Here is a 17,285-nt window from a genome sequence, read left to right on the forward strand (position 1 = left end):
TTAAGGTTGTTTGTAAAAAATTGGCTTAATATCTGGTGCTTGTGTCAATGGACAACTCAACAAACTAAAATGGTTTGCTTTGAGCTGCATTCAAATCCCTGCCTGTCAAGCAGATTGCAAAGTTTGCAGCCACATTTAGCTGTGGTCTGATGTACCATGGAAATGGGGATGCACGGACAGGAAATTTGGAGTCCAAACAGAAGAAAAACCACTCTCTTTTCGCAACATCGGTGTCTGCTGCTTTGGGCGAACATTGCTGCGATTCTCCATCCAATCGCACTCTGCACATGTTCAGAAACATCATGAAATCACCCACCCAGCTTTGGATGAGAAGCTCTCTGCACATGACCAGAAACACCAGGAAAGCACTCTACACATGACAATGAAATCACCCACCCGGCTTTGGGGAAAAGCTCTCTGCACATGACCCGAAACCAGAGGTGGTATTTAGCCAGTTCTGACAGGTTTTGGAGAAGCAGTAGTGGAAATTTTGAATAGTTTGGAGAACCGGCAAATAGTGTCCACCCCACCCACCCCCGGCTGCCTCCCAGCTAATATTCTTTTGTTGCCCTGAACAGGAGAACGGAGCTAGAAAGCAGGTTAGTGGGGTGGTGAGGAATGGGAATTTTGCAGTATCTTTCCCCTGCCACGCCCACAAAGCCATGCCCACAGAACCAATAGTAAAAAAAGTTTGAATCCCACCACTGCCTGAAACAGCAGAAAAGAAAATGGAGCTGTGCATGCCAGTTGCTCGCTGGTCACATAGAACCCTTTCCCCATCTCCACTGGTCGGCAAAGCTAGAAAATTTGGGGACCACTGCTGTAAATGAAGGAATGGTGTGAAATGATGTGAAAATATTTCAACCTTTCCAGTAATTAGGGATGACAGGAAGAAGATGGTTCTCTGTTTCTGTCTAGAAATGTTAGATCTAATAAGATCATATGGAGTGTGATATAATACTTGCCCTCAGAAATTGTGGGTGCTCCAGCACTGAAGGTTTTTAAGAAGAGATTGGACAACCATTTGTCTGAAATGGTATCGGGTTTCCTACAGGGGTTGGACTAGAAGACCCCCCAAGGACCCTTCCAACTCTGTTATTCTGTTAATAGGGCTTTTTATTTGTGTGATAGTTAAAAATTTGGTGAACATACAGACACACAAACTTTGGAAACTTTGTTGCAATTGCCACTTTTATTTTAAAAATTACAATTGTAAGGATAAATTTAACAATTAATGATAAAGTTGGAAATTGGAAAAATACATACTCTCATGTCAAAGACAGCTGTTTTATAAACGAGGGGAAGATGCAGGAATTTTCAGGAGCAAGAAATCAGTATTGTTGAATTGAAAAAATGGGAAGAGAGAATCAAAATTCAAGGTCTTGTTAGTGAATTTCTTGTTCATAGGCTTCCGAATTTTCTGCAGTAAATTTACCTAAATAACTTTCATGAGGTTGCTTTGGAATATGAAGAGGAAAGAGAGTTTAATCATCATATCTGGTATAAAGCCAAACGGTGATTGCTTTCCCTTACTTCCAAACTAAGAACAGTATCACGGTATAGTACCAAGATTTAAAAAAATAAACGTCACTGCTGCATTTAAAGAAGATAAAGTGATCAACAGACATGACAGCTAATTATGCTTTTCCACTTTGAAGATTCATCAGTACTAACAACAAGTATAGAAAGCCTTGCAAAGTTACTGAAGTATTTCAAAATATTGCAACTCTATACATGCTCCATTACTGGAGGCTTTTAAGAAGAGACTGGACAGCCATTTATCATAAATAATATAGGTCTTCTATGATAGCAGAGGATTGGACTAGATGATCTCCAAGGTCCCTTCCAACTCTTGTTACTGTAACGTGTGTCCCTCTAATGCAGACCTGGGCATTTTATGATTCACATGCCACATCTGGCTCTTCTGTTGTCCCTGTCCAGCCTGCAGTGTTGGAGGTGTCACTGGGGTGGGGCAGTAGTGGCAGCGGGAGAGGAACAGAGTGTGGGTGAGGGGGGCAGTGGTAATGGCAACAGCCCTCCACAACAATTCCAGTTTTTCATGTGGCCCTTGGGAAAGTTAATTGCCCACTTCTGCTCCAATGTATGTGTAGCATTTATGTGGATAAATAGTTAAATATATTGGTCTGCCTAAAATCTTTATCCCTTTCAAATATTTTTGCTGGTTTTACAAAATGTGGACCCTACTTAAATATATTCTCCTTTGGGAAATCCATAATGTTTATTCGATGTTTCAGTATATTTCTAATGAATGTTTGTAATGCTGCTTGGCAAACATATGTGCTAATAATGATTTAGTGCAATTTTATCACTTAATCTATTAATGCAAAATGTATGCCTTTTCTAACACATCCGTAGCATTTATATGGCATATTTCTAAATAAGGATAATTAGTTGTCACTATATTTCAGATATTAAAAGGAATATCTGTTGGCTGTATGCAGTTGCCAGAGATCACATTGTAAAGAGTTTTTGAACAAATTCTGAATCCATTGATTAAGTAAATATAATTTTTAGGTTAATTAATTAACTAGCAATGTTTGGCACCATATATTCCTTTTTACAAAAATCTGAATGGCCAACTACATTGGCGTACAATGTTGATAAAAATCTGGCCTGGTGGACAATCGTTGAGCTCAGTGTTCCCATCGCAGCAAGCATAGTACTTGTGTGGATCTGGTAGGTAAGTGTAATTGCCATTAAGTTTGTCTTTACAAAACTCATCCTCAATCAAATTACTTGGCCAATCCCTGATGGTATTATAGACTGGACAGTTCATGATTACTGTCTGCCCATTAGAGCATCTATGATATTTGTGTGGATTTGCTGGATAAGCATAGTTACCATCAGGTTTGTCATTACAAAATCTACTTGGATCAGAGATGTGGAGTCTAGGATTCACAGTGGATGCAGGAATAAGTGTGATGAAAGGGCTTCCTGTTGGTTCCGTAGATTCCAAGTCAGCACATACTGAAAGAAATATTTGAAGTCAGATCTTTAGATTCTTGTAACAATTCAATAGCACTATTACAATCAGAAGTATCTACCTAGCACTGACCCCCAACCCCCACCCCCATTTTAGTGTGCACCATATACAGATAAGAGTGGGTTTTGCACAGTCACACCCACCTTCTTGACATCTTGCTTCCCTTTTCTATAGATTACAACCCAGAAAATCCATTATGAACTGGTATTATTAAAAGAAAATACTAATGGAAATCATTTATGCTAGATGATAGATGAGTTCTCCATGACTAGGGATAAAAATCTAATAATATTGAATTAATGTTTTTTTTAAGAACTGTGACTATTAAATAAAGAGTCTGTCCTGCTTGATTTAAATCAGAGTAATGCCGAGGCTTCCAGGATAAAGCTTTGGCATTACATTAGAAACAGATAGAAAGTTTGTTTAATGAGGAAAGATATATGCCGTACCTTTTGATATAGATATCTTGATACATTTTGCTAAAATGTTTTATAGAAAAAATTAACAAGAATTCAAAACTCATAAAGAAGATGTGAGCCGGACTGGATTAGACTTCAAGCACTATCAGATTAGCCTCCACTTTTAAATGTAATTCTACTTTCAGAGTTTCAATTATCTGGCAGAGAGGAAAAGAACTCCTGGCTCACTCCCAAGACACAGAGTGCATGCCTTGGGAAGGGCATTTAATTCTCCATAAGTCTACTTCCAGAAATGAACTCACATCCTTTCCACAGCATTTTAAATGGTTCCACCATAAAACCGCGCTCAACTAAACTGTGCCCGACTAAACCACGTCGCTGACGTCATCAACAGGGCGACAACAGCACGGAGACAGAAGCACGCTGTAAACCCTAAACCTAAAATTAACACCTAAACCTAAACCTAACCCCCCTAAACCTAATCCTAAACCTAACCCTAAACCTAACCTTTAACCTAACCTTAAACCTAATCCTAACCCTTAACCTAACCCTAACCCTAACCCTTAACCTAACCCTAACCCTTAACTTAACCCTAAACCTAACCCTAAACCTAACCCTAAACCTAACCCTTACCTTAAGTTGAATCGGCTTGCTTTCAAAGCGCTATTTAAAGCACCCTTCTTTCTCCGCGCTGGCTGTTGTCGCCCTGTTGATGACGTCAGCGATGCGGTTTAATCGGGCGCGGTTAGGTCAAGCGCAGTTTTGACGGGTCACGATTTTAAATGGTGCAGATTCTATCTTTTGCTGGTTTAATAGCATTTGACTGTACATTCTATTTTAGGTTGTCTATAAGGCAACTCTTTCTCCTGGCTACCTCCAAATTTTATCCAGAGATCTTTCTTCCCAAATGTTTAATCAAATTATCTTGATTCAAAATGTGTTTTCATTTTGCTATTGTATACATTTTGTTTAAAATTTTCCTTAATATTTCGAATGTTGAATTCCTTAATAAATATTATTATATTAAATATGTAGTGCCCTCTTTTGAAAATAAAGAGCGCTAGTTCCCAGATTAAAATCCAAATATTATTTTATTCCAATAATTGGCACCATTATAACTCAGGATTCTCTAACTAATCTGCCCTCTAAAAGTATGGGCAAACTCCCAGAATTGTCAGACAGCATGGCTATTTGTGAAAATTTTGGGAGTTAAAATCCATATTTCTCAAAAACACCTAGAATAAAATGATAGTTTTATCTTGTACTTTTTTATTATTAAATACTGCATTTGATGGTAGCAATTACAGATTCAGTGTCTCTTTCATTCTTAATTTTGCTGTATATAGATTTTAGGTGGCAGGTCCAAATCTTTCCTATTTACTAGCAGTATAAATTATCAAATTATCTTTTGATAGTGGTAGAGTAGTATGAAAGTATTTTCTAATGGCATTAACTAATGCTATTATTCCAATATTTAGTATATTATACACAAATTAAATATTCACAGGATTTAGTAAGACTGCATTATAATACTGTACAATTTCTAGAACTTCTTGTCTTGTAATATTGTCATAATTCTGTTAATAATATTAATTCTTATCCATTTTTCCCATTGATAAAACCAAATAGCCTAATCTGCTGCCCATTTAAGAGTAATGTCAGTTATGAATATCTTGCTTGGTCCTGGATATCATATCACTTCGTTGTTATTTTTTAATCTTTAAAGAAGAATATTTGTAACTCAAGGTTGAAACGAAGGGTCCTTGGTCCTCTCTGAGCTTGTTCGTTTTTTTGCAGATGTTTCATTACCCAAACTAGGTAACCTCATCAATGCTAGCATTTCTCTCTTCTTAGGGTTAGCTGGCAGAAAGTGCTTTGAGCAAAAATAAAATATGCTTAGGCTAAATTCTTCTGGATAACATATTTTATTTAGGATTATGGCTGACAGAATCAACACACAATTCAAATGTTGTTGCAGAACACAATACTCTCCTCTGCAAACTTACCACTGTCATTCGTTTTCATAAAACGGATATATGGATAATTTTCAGTCATCACTTTATCCCGATTCAAAGTGTAGACAATTTTAGCAGGAATATTGTGCTTGTTCTCAAATACAAAAGTCCACACAGATATGCTACCTAAACACACAGTAATTAGTTAATTACATTTTTAGTACTGTAATACAAGAATTACATTTATAATTTATCTAAAAAAGACTTAATACGTTTCACTAAAAGCAGAGGATAGCAATTCTTTTTAAAATCTGCATATTTCTCTTGTAATAATGTGAAGTATTGCTTAGAATTTTGGAACAAAAAAACTTAGCTAATAAAAACAGGCATAGTAATTACCACCAAGCTCTCAAATTTGAGCGTAGACATCTGAACATTCTAGATTGATTTTCTAAATCTAAGTGAAAGATGGGTGCTTCTCCATAAAAGCATTTTGTCACTTTTTAAATTTCTGTCTCCATTATTGAAAATATTTTATAAAAGTAAACTCTGTTACTTTGTCACAATTTACTAGCTCTTTTATGGCTCTTCAATGACTACTTTATATGTGGTACAAGTTTCAAATTAGCCAAAGATATTCACTTTGTGTACTATCAATATCATTTCTGTGTGTGTGTGTGTGTGTGTGTGTGTGTGTTATGAGTAGTTAAAAACATATCTATGTATAGATTAAAATAGTTCATAGTTTATTTATTTGTTAAATTTATATGCCACTCATTATTGAAGTTCCGAAATGCTATATGCTTATATACATAATGAGAGAGAAGAGATTATAGATAAACTATCTAAAGCAAAAAAGAATAGATAGTTCTCTTTACACAAAAAATAAAGCAGAAAAAATATTTTAAATACTATAGAAACATTACGCCTTCCCAGTTCAATGACTTTTTAGGGTATAAAACAAAGTTACCTGACATCAGTCAAACAGGATTTAAGCAGCTAATGTATATGACAACTTTGTCTATCAAAATAAAGTATCCACTTCTCCATAATCTTCCAATTCTTAATTTAAGTAGATTTACCTGGTGCTACAGAAGGATCTCTTACAACTTCCCAAACTCCAATATTTGTACGATTTATATGACCAATATCTTCCCAGATTATACGGCATTTTCCTCTTACTAATATAGTTTCATGGACGCATCTAGAAATTGATCAGTTTACAATGCACTTTTAAGTTCATTTTATTCATAATTGTAATACAGTGTATCTTACCTGTTGTGCTTTTTAAATAAGAATTCAGAACTAATAGTTTCTATTAGTTTAAGCTAAATTATTGCTCTAGCTTATTAAGTTAAGAAACAGATAATGGTTCCAAATTTTGGATGATAGCCACCAACACTAAAATATAAGGGCTTTAGCGTACAAATGAGTGGAAATATGTGGCTTCTGGGTATACAGAAACTATACCAGAGAAGAATATTTCAAAATATCTGAAGCAACTTTGTGCCTAATTTCAGGCTTTTAGCACCCAGTCATGGATTATATTTTTGTATCTTTGCTGTACCAATAAGCATTTGGATATATAAGATAAGCTTGATACTACCTGACAGACAAGGCTGTACTGCAGATATGAAAGTGGAGAAGTCTGCTATCTCAAACTTATTCTGAAATGATTTCCATCCAAGTTGACCCTAGGATTCCAGCGTACATCCAGGAACGTGCAGAGTGCTGCTGTTTTTCATTCCACAAATCTCTTACTGTGGGACCAATTTCTGGAACCGATTGATTGATGTAGAATAGCTACATTTTCACTAAGAATCTTTCTACTACCAAGAGAGCTAGAATCTTGAACAAAGCTGAGATACTCATGTTTTGAAACACAACGCATATCAAATGATTCATGATAGTACTAACTTAGGAGCCTGTCCATTCCTTCCTAAAGATGATACCTGGTAGTGACTGCTGCAGCAAGGATGTTCTTTGACTTCATTAGACATATGTATAGGAAATAAGATCTGCCTAAAGCTGTGGTAGATTTGTGAAGTGAGAATGTAGAGTTAACCTCTCCCTGCAAGTGTCCCTGGCCTTAGGAGCAAAATGTGCTGTATGAATCAAACTACTATAGTTTGTATTATGAACTATAGTAGCTTGACTCAACATATTGTATTACGCACACCCAGCCAGTTGTGGTTTACTTTACAAACCTTGGCGAAATAAATCATAGATTAGCAACATGTGTGAATTTCACTTTCATGAATTATCTCTCATCACAATCTATTTTACAGGAGTAGGCAAAATAAGTATGGGTAAAATAGGGAATTGTGCAGCCACTTTGAATACCTTGGAGGAAAAATTAGATGTAAGAATAATAAAAACAACAATAATAAATTTCCAACCTCTTTTTCAAAATGTTAGCCATTTATTTTTTATTTTTACCTCAGTATTTTATATTATTATTATTTTATATCTATACATTCTTTTTCTAATCTAGTTTGGAGAGTAGAGTTGACTCACACATTTTCCATACTGTTTGTTATCATTATGGTTTGGTCTTTGAGATTTAATTTCTGAAGTAACTTTATTATATTCTCCAATCTTTTATTAAAGTCTTGTTATATTATTTTAATGGTATCATTAAAACCAAATATAGGTTAATCCACTTCATTGGGTTCCGCTTAGCTATCTATGGTTGTGAAAGTTGGATCTTAAAAAATCAAGACAGGAAAAAAATGTGGAGAGACATAGCCCATAGAATCATCAAGAGTCAGGCACAACCGAATGGATAACATCCACATCATCATTAAAATATTTTAATTAAAAAAAACAATCACTAAGAAAAGGAAATTTGGCAACCAGGCTTACCTGTAGCTAGACAGATGAGGAAACTGGCTGGAGTTTTTAACAACTATATTTCCTAAGGCTTTGAACCCATGTTCACAATCCATCTCAAAAACTGTAAAATCGTTATTGCCTGAACCTCTCCAGATTGCTCTGAAAATTCAAGATACGAAAGCCATTATTACAAATGAAAAGTCAAGGTTGCATCCTTCTATCATTTTTTTAAAATAATTAACTGTAACGAATAGAATGCAAATCCAACATACACATACAAGAAGTGAAAAGTGCAATGTATCAGTAGTACAAGTCATATTTATGTGTATATGTATGTATATTGTTTCTGGGCCATGCCGTTGCTTTAGAAATGCAGTTATCTGCATTGACAAAAGAAATAATATAATTCTTTAATATAAAGAGTAGAGTAGAGTAGAGTAGAGTAGAGTAGAGTAGAGTAGAGTAGAGTAGAGTAGAGTAGAGTAGAGTAGAATAATATTTCCAATTAATCCTGTGAGGTTTTCAGTTTGGAGGCTTCCAAATGAAATCTTAATCTAGCCATGTTTAGTCTGGAAAAAGAAGGGTGGGAGACTTCATTGAGCACGGGATCCAATATCCGTATTCTTCATGTCTCTGAATCCTGAGAGAAGATTTTCAGGGAACATCTATAGCAGTAATTGCTAACCTTTTCCAGTCCGAGTGCTCAAAATGCAATGTGTGCCCCACTTCACGCATGCACCCCATCTCACTGTGCATGTGCACGTGACCCCCCGCATGCATCCCACCCCCTGCGCATTCACACATGACCCCCCCCACATGCATTGCCCCCATGCATATGCACGTGCACCCCTGCAGGCACCACACTCCCATACATGCGCCATACTCCACCATGCATGCACACGCAATCCCCCAGCATGTGCCACACATACTCATGCGGCCAAGGCCTGATGGGAGGTGCGTGCGCATGCGTAGCAGAGCTGAACTGGGATTACGGCTCGCATGCCACCAGAGAGGGCACTGCGTACCACCTCTGGCACGTGTGCCATAGGTTCGCCATCACAGATCTAAAGCCTCTTTGCCAAAGCTTTTTGTCCTGTCCTTTTCAGGTAGGCAAGTTATTGTATTTTTAGGATTAGTAAACAAAATACTAATGTTCAATATGTTATATGTCTTCTAGATTTAAATACCTCAAACCTTTAGGATGTCCAAGAAGGCCATCAGTCTCATCCTTCACTATTATAGCACTATTATGAGGTTTACGGCTACCTTGTACAGCTATGTCTCCAAGAGAAAAATACTCTGGGGGAAAAAATAAAGATTGTCATCACAATCCCACTATCCACTAACCTCTGTATTGTAGATTTGCTAATCTCATCTGGGTTTAATTAACTGTCTTGGCATTGACACATAATTCAAGGCTTTTAAAATATTTGAGCCAGGAAGATTTTGTGCTCCCAGAAAATCATTCCCTTTTCAAAGAACTTTCAACATATTAATATTCTCGATATAATTAAAAGAACACATAGCTAGTGAATGTGTTTTATCTTTCTTGGGAGTTGACATTTCCTTCTTTAAAATAGACTGTTAACATCTAGTCAATGACTTGAGGAAAAACACACATTATAGTTTTCCTCACTATAAATGTGTTGCATTTTTATTTAAATTATAAGCATAATCTTTAATTTCCTTTTTTAAGAAATGCGAAACAGCTACTGTATCTTTTCCAGAGGACCTACAGGAATAATCATATAAAAACTATTAACTTTGATGATGACAGTCCACACGCCAGAATGTCGTAGGCTTTATGTTGTGTTTCAGGCGTCCAATCTCCTTGTAATGTTTGCAAAGTGTATACTTCAATTTTTTTCCAGTTGAATATTCTGGAAAGATAAAATACATATGAAATTATTTTATACTAAGTTAGAACAATAACCCATCTATTCTCTGTATTGACTTAAGGTAGTCCTCCACATATAGTCACTTAGCACTTAGCAACCATTCAAAGTTATAATGGAACTACCTTAGGGCTACTTATGACCAGAAATTGAAATCTCAACAGTCAGTCTCCCTAAATTTAAAAAATAGTGTAACTATTTTATAAATATAAGAATTAATTTGTAATGCATCACATTAACAAATACATTTAATAATATCACAATAAGATAATAATTTATGTTTGTTACTCATACCAGATCCTGCAATCACTAAACAGAGCATAACAAAAGGCCCATATGAGAAGATCCCCATCATTGCTGAAATTGCAGTCTTGATTAGAATCTGCAAAGAAAACAAACAAAATAATTAGAACTTTAACAAATCAAACATATTAACATTAGTTTTGCTAGAGAATAACCCTTCAATTATATGGTCTCATATTACTACTGACAGGCAGAATTAAGAAATGTCTTCATCCACTAAAAATTTTATGTCAGTTAAGTTAAATATAGGAGTTAAATAAATGGAGGATGGAAATTATTTTGCATCTTAATATGGCATGAATGGAATCACTACTTGACAGGCTTCACTAAAAGGAGAAAAAAGGTATTGATTTTCAGCTATAAAGAGCTGGCTTGCTGTTACTGGGAGAACATTTAACCGTTGTTATGAATAATAAATCCTGTAGGCATCATTAGACAGTTGGTGCTGATGTTGGGAGAAAAAGGTGCTGGTTTATCCCAACACAAGTCCCACAAGGATGGTCCTGAATTCATTCTTATTTTGGATGTTGAGATGTTATCCTTTATAATCCCCAGAGGAAGCATTTCACTGGGCTTTTTTGCCTCCTGATATTAATCAAACAGTATATCTACACTGGCTTCAAATTACAGTTGAATGTCATCTGGAAGAATTTTCTTGGCAGCCGTCCAGAGTTCTGTTTAGCACAATGCCAAATACTTTATTCCAGCACTCTAACTCTCTGTTCTGAAAAGTTAATATTCTAAACAATGAAAGGCTTCCATTTCATCTCTGACATGCTATTCATTGTTGTGATGGAAGTTGTTTTACAATGTGGTTTGCATGTAACAGCTGAATAACCATATATATAGTTATTGTTACCCAAGCATTACTCCTGAACTGGTTCAATCCAAGTAACCTTTTACTGCGTGGCAGTGCCTGTTATGTATTCAGATATGTATTCAGATAACTCTTGCAGAGTCTATCATTCACATATTTTCTTTTCTGTTTTCTTATTTATTTTCATTACAATTTCTATTTCTCCCCTAGTATATTTTTGGGAAATGGTGCTATTCTATCTGTTTTTGTTTTAACAGCATCTCTAATATCTATATACTCACCACTGATTCCTTCCTGGGCAGCTCATCTACAGATAACTAGAATGAAGAAAGGCCAATGCCAAAGAACTCCTTAAATACATGTTGTCGGGAGAACAACATTGACTGTGATTGGGCTATCTCAGGTTGAAAAAAAGAGGGGAGTGGGAAACTATGGGAAGTGTGTCAAGAGTTCTTTTCAGATTAATGTTTCACAAATCAAGTGACTGATCACTTTTATAATCTAAAATAAACTGTAAAAGAGCAAACTGTTTATGTATATTGGCTGAACATAGAGTTTAAAATATCTATATTTACATTTTGCACAATTCTAGAATGTCCCGGTGACCTCTTTTGTTCAGTCATCCTGCTAAATGTCATAAATTTGAAGATAATTCAAAAGGAAGCATAGCCTCTTTACCATGGATGATCAACTTTCACAAATGTCTTTTAGTAGTGTAGGTATGAACTACAATTCCACATTCACATTGTTATTTCACCAGGTATATTGTTATGGCTGATGTGCTGTATTTGGATAAGCACAGCTAGATACAGGTCTCTACTGAATAAAAAAGTTTTCAGAATGGCTATGAACCAGTCATTCTCTCTCAGGTTGACCTTCAGAGCTGCTGTTCTGAGATCTCTGAAGTATACTACCTTGATTTCCGTAAAAAGGGAAGGTCATCATCATCTTAACCATTGTCTATCCACTGCAGGATGAAGGTCCCTTCTATTCGATAGGGGAAAGGAGGCACAAAAGACTTCAGTAAACAACAGCTCTTTATTGCAAGTCAAGTAAACATCCGGCTGGAGAATGGTTGGGCAGCATCCCCTTTTAAAGGGATCTGTCAGACCTCTTGATCAATGAGATTCAACCTCTGTTCCCGCCGGAACAGAGGACCTTGGTGGAAACCTCTTTCAGTCTGTCAGCGGGGGCAGGGGGGAATATCTAACACCCATCCCCTCTAGGATGAAATCTAACTAGTGATGTAGTCACGCAGGTAGGCGGGCTTTTGCGTAGCTCTGCCTGACCTGCGCAAATCAGTCTTGGTGTTTCCTTCGCACAAGTCGGACTGACCTGTTGGTCCTGCAGATCCGCCTGGTGGAACCTCCTGGAATATTTCCCAGACCGCGGTTGGAGCTTCTGGTGTTGACTCGCTCGGAGCTCGTTGTGGGCCTGCATCGAAGTCAGATAAGTCTTCCAATATTCTCGGACTTTCCTTGGGTTTAGAGAGACTGTTATTTTTCGTGTCGTTTCTTTCGGTTTGTGCAGGAGTTATATTTGGTTGTCTAAGCACTGAGTTAGACAAGTGACTAGGGAGTTGGTCTATATGCCTTCTCCAAATTCTACTGTCCTCGAGTTTTAATGTGTACGATCGAGGACCAGAAATTCCAATTATGGTTGCGGGAATCCATAACATTCCCCCGGTGTAGTTGTGTGCATATACCAAGTCTCCTATGGTGAAAGACCTGACTTTGCTTGTGGAGTCACCGGGTGTTGAAGTGAAATAATTTGGGTGTAGCCGATCTAAGTGAGACCTTAGGCAGCAGCCCATGAGGAGTTCAGTGGGGCTTCTTCCAGTGGTAGCACTGGGTATAATGTTTTGTATGAGTAAGTAGTGATAAATTCGTGTTTGCCAATCGCCTGGGCCCATCCTATTGAGGGCTTCCTTTGCGGATCTTACCATCCATTCTGCCTGGCCATTAGAGGCCAGATGGAATGGCGCAACCAGAGCATGTGTGACTCCCTGAGCTGCTAAGAATGTTTCAAATGGCATGGCCATGAATTGGTTCCCGTCAGAGACTACTACATCAGGGAGGCCGTGCGTGGAGAATAGTCTCCATAGTACCTTGATGACTGATTCCGCTGTAGTGGAATTCATCAGGACTACTTCATATTTTTAATATGCGTCCACAACTATGAAGAAGGTTTGGCCATGGACTGGTCCAGCGAAGTCTATGTGTATTCTGAACCATGGTGCTTGCGGGCGCTCCCATTCCTTGGTGCCACTTCCGGGGGAGCTGGTCTGGACTCCTGACAGGGCATGCATGTAGCTACCCATTTTTCTATCTCCCTGTCCATGTTAGGCCACCAAACATAACTCCTTGCTAGAGACTTATTCTAACAATCCCAGGATGTCCTACGTGCAGCGCTTCAGGGAATGGCTACCCTGTCCCCGCACAACAAACAACCGTTAATAACCGACAATTCATCCCACTTGGAAAAATACATTTTGAAATCAGCCCCAACAGGCCCCTTCACACCCAGTTCAAAATTTGCTTTATTATGGGGTCCTTTGCAGAGTGGCATGCCATGTCACTGGCTGAGACATGACTGGTGTCCAGGCAGTCAATGAGGAGGACCAATGTCTCTGGGATGGGGTCAGTGAGAACTTTGGGCAATGGGCAGGGCTCAAAGCATCCGCATGCCCTAACGTGGTGCCTGGTCAGTGGACGAGCTGGTAGGAGTAGGCTGCTAGAAAAATTTTCCCTCTGGTCATCTGGGGAGATAGGGATACTGGGGTGGGGTGATCCCCAGCCAACAACCCTAATAGAGGCTTGTGGTCTGTGACCAGTTCGAAATCCCGGCCGTAGAGATACTTGTGGAATCTCTTTACTCCGGCTACTGCAGCCAAAGCCTCATGGTCCAGTTGGCTTAGTTCCGCTCTGCAGTGGATAATGTCCTGGAGTAAAATGCAATAGGGGCTTTGGTACCATTTGGCATGCAGTGACTAAGGACTGCACTGACACCAAAGGGGGAAGCATCACAGGTCAACACCAAAGGCAGGGTCTGGCTGTATTATACTAGGAGACAAGTCTGCTGATAAGAGTCTGTTTATGGTGGCAAATGCAGTGGCCTCGGTTTTACCCCAGGACAATTTTGTGTTCTTTGCTAGGAGCCGATGTAGTGATTCAGCAATTGTCGCTTTCTGTTTGAGAAAGATGCTGTAGAAGTTAAGGAGCCTGAGGAACACCTGTAGTTTGGTCTGATTGCGAGGTATGGGGGCTTCCTTAATGGCTTAAATTTTTTGTAAGGTCGGGTGGATCCCAGACTCATCTATCATGTACCCTAGGAATTCGACTTTTGGTACATTGATTTTACGTTTTTCTTTTTTGAGGTGGAGGCCCTTGTCTCTGATTCTAGCCAAAACTGTTTGTACGCATTTTAAAAGTTGCACTTCATTTGCAGCCGATACCAAGATGTCGTTGAAATAGGGGACAACTACTGGAATCTCCTGCAAAAGTCGTTCCATGATGCTTTGGAACAGTCCAGGGGCGATACTAATGCTGAATTGCAGGCGATTGCATTTGAATGCACCCCTGTGCATCACAATGGTTTGGGCCTCCACAGTAGAGCCATCTACTGGTAATTGTTGGTATGCCTGCACCATATCTAATTTTGCAAATATTTTTCCGGAGCCAAGCAAATGCATTAGGTGTTGTACAACAGGTACAGGGTAAGCGATTTGTTGTAGCGCTTTATTAATTGTGCATTTATAGTCTGCGCAGATGCGTACAGACCCATCAGGCTTGACAGGTGTCAAAATTGGCATTTCCCAACATGCATGATCGACTGGCTGTAAAATGTCCTGGCTCACGAGCTTATCAATTTCTTTCTCAATTTTTGGGCAAAGAGCGAAAGGTACTCTCCTGGCTTTAATCTAATTGGGGCTATTGTGGTGTTAAGCTAAAGGAAATGGGGGGGTTCCTTTGTACTCACCCAGACTGGTGCCGAAGACATCCTTGAACTCCTTAAAAATGGCTTCAGCGTCGTCAGCGGCGTCCTCCTCCACAGAGTTGACTCCGGTCACTTCCATTCCCAGAGCTTGGACTCAATCAAGCCCCAGCAGGCTCTGAAGGTCGTCTTTGACCACTGTCACACGGAGTTTTTTGCAGAATTGCTTGCGGCTTACCCAGAAGGTGCCTTGGCCCATGATGGGGACCTGTTTTCCCTGGTAGTCGCCTAGGCAGACGTCAGGGCTTCTGAGGTGTCTCTTTTGTATCTTGGGGATTGTTTGCTTCAGGACTGACCATGGAATTATGGTCAGTGATCACCCGGTGTTGATCTCCATTTTGCATGGTGAGTCCTCGATGAGGACAGTGACTTTCAGCTTTTGGGGGAAAATGGTACGGATATGTCTAACCGGAACAGTGACATTCAGCTTTTTTGTACGCCCAGGGCGGCTTCGTATGGCAGAAGTGAGGTTGGCGATTCTATCATCTCCCTCTGAACCCCATGGGTACTTCTGACAAGCCCATGGTTTTGGGCGCTGTTTGCTGTTTTGGCCCCCCTTAGGTTGTCCTGCGGTCACAGGAAAATCGCTGCGGCACACCTTGGCAATGTGCCCTCTCTGCTCACATCGCTGGCAAATTGTTTCACAGAAACAGCAGAATGATCGGACATTGTCTCCTCCACAGCTGGCTCAAGGCAGAATTTGTGAGTTGAATTTCCGCACCGGCTTTGTTTGGCTACTGCGCATGTGGTAGCTGTCTTCCTCTTCGCTGTCAGAGCTCTCAGGCTCTGTGGTCTTGCGGTACTTTTCTGTGTGTCCGGAGGTGTGCTGTGGTGCTGGAGGGTCTCCATTGATTGGGCTGCGGATTCCGATGCTCTAGCTTCATCTAGTGCGATCTGCAGCAAGAGGTTGGATCTAGCCAGAAGCCTTCTCTGCAGATTGAGATCTCACACTCCACAAATTATGCGATCCAGAATCAGGTCGTCCAGTTCACGGAACTCACAGTGGGCTGTGGCTTTCCAGAGAGCCGCCACATATTCATTGATTGATTTGCTCTCCTTCTGGTTCCGTATATTGAACTGGTACCGGCGAACGTATTTGGATGGCTTCATCGCGTAGTGGGTCTTCAGCATTTGTTGTAGTGCAGACCAGGATACTGCTTGTAGAGGGGTCGGTTCTGAGAGGTTTTTTTGCCATCTTGAATACTTCCTGGCCATAGTACCCTAGGAACAAGTTCTTTTTCCGGGCTTCTGGAATGCCCGTGAGATTGTTCGCTTCCAGGAAACACTTGAATTGTAGCATGTACGATTCCCATGTTCTGTAGCTGGATTGTACGGAGTTGGTGGGGCGTCCATAGCCATTCTGGTTCTCTCTGGTTGTTCAGCGATGGCTAGTGCGATGCCTCACAGGATGCTCCAGACTGGATGTAATTGCAAAGCTTTGCTGTCTTTGTTTGCCTAGTTGCCTTCCAATCCCACCTTCGTCACCAGTGTTAGATTGGGTAAAGGATAAATATCTAACACCTTCCACATTTTCTAACCAATAAGGTCCAGAGATTTCTTTTGCCAATTGGGCCCTCAATACTTGCTGATATCGTCGATTCATCTTGTTTTAGGTCTCTTTCATTGATGCTTTTTATCAAGTGGGATGCATTCTATGATTGCTTTGTTCCACCTTCCTTCAGTTATTTTTGCTATGTGACCAACCCATTTCCATTTCCATTTTTTTACTCTTTTGATGATATCATATACTTTTATTTGTTCTCTAATCCATGTGCAGGTAAAATGGCAGGCGAAAAAGAAAAGGTGTAAGCAAAAAAATTTAAAAAATGTATTTCCAGTAGGAACTGGCAGGGCTGCATTGATACATTTTTTTTGAAGTGGTAGAACTCTGACACCCTCCAAAATCATATTTCAAGAACAGTTTTGGCCTCAGCCACAAACAATGTCTACAAATTCTCTGTAATGTTATATAAATTGATTGACAGACAGATTTCTTTGGCTGACCATAAAATCTTGAGTCACCTTGGCTTTCAAAACTCCAAAGCATGCAACAGTGGAAGATTA

At 39.2% G+C, this 17,285-nt stretch overlaps 1 protein-coding gene across 1 annotated transcript; it reads right to left on the reverse strand.

Moving 5' to 3' along the window:
• Positions 1–1,205: 1,205 nt before the first annotated feature.
• On the reverse strand, positions 1,206–15,039 carry LOC116509435. The gene is made up of 9 exons (XM_032218593.1): positions 14,683–15,039; positions 11,510–11,545; positions 10,403–10,490; positions 9,977–10,093; positions 9,401–9,512; positions 8,244–8,372; positions 6,461–6,582; positions 5,430–5,564; positions 1,206–2,988 (listed from the first exon to the last, which is right to left on the reverse strand). The coding sequence occupies exons 1-9, from the start codon at positions 15,037–15,039 to the stop codon at positions 2,579–2,581; spliced, it is 1,506 nt and encodes a 501-aa protein (XP_032074484.1). The 3' UTR covers positions 1,206–2,578.
• Between the last annotated feature and the right edge of the window lie 2,246 nt (positions 15,040–17,285).

The sequence above is a fragment of the Thamnophis elegans genome, chromosome 5 (genome assembly GCF_009769535.1).
Source record: "Thamnophis elegans isolate rThaEle1 chromosome 5, rThaEle1.pri, whole genome shotgun sequence".
Lineage (NCBI taxonomy): Eukaryota > Metazoa > Chordata > Lepidosauria > Squamata > Colubridae > Thamnophis > Thamnophis elegans.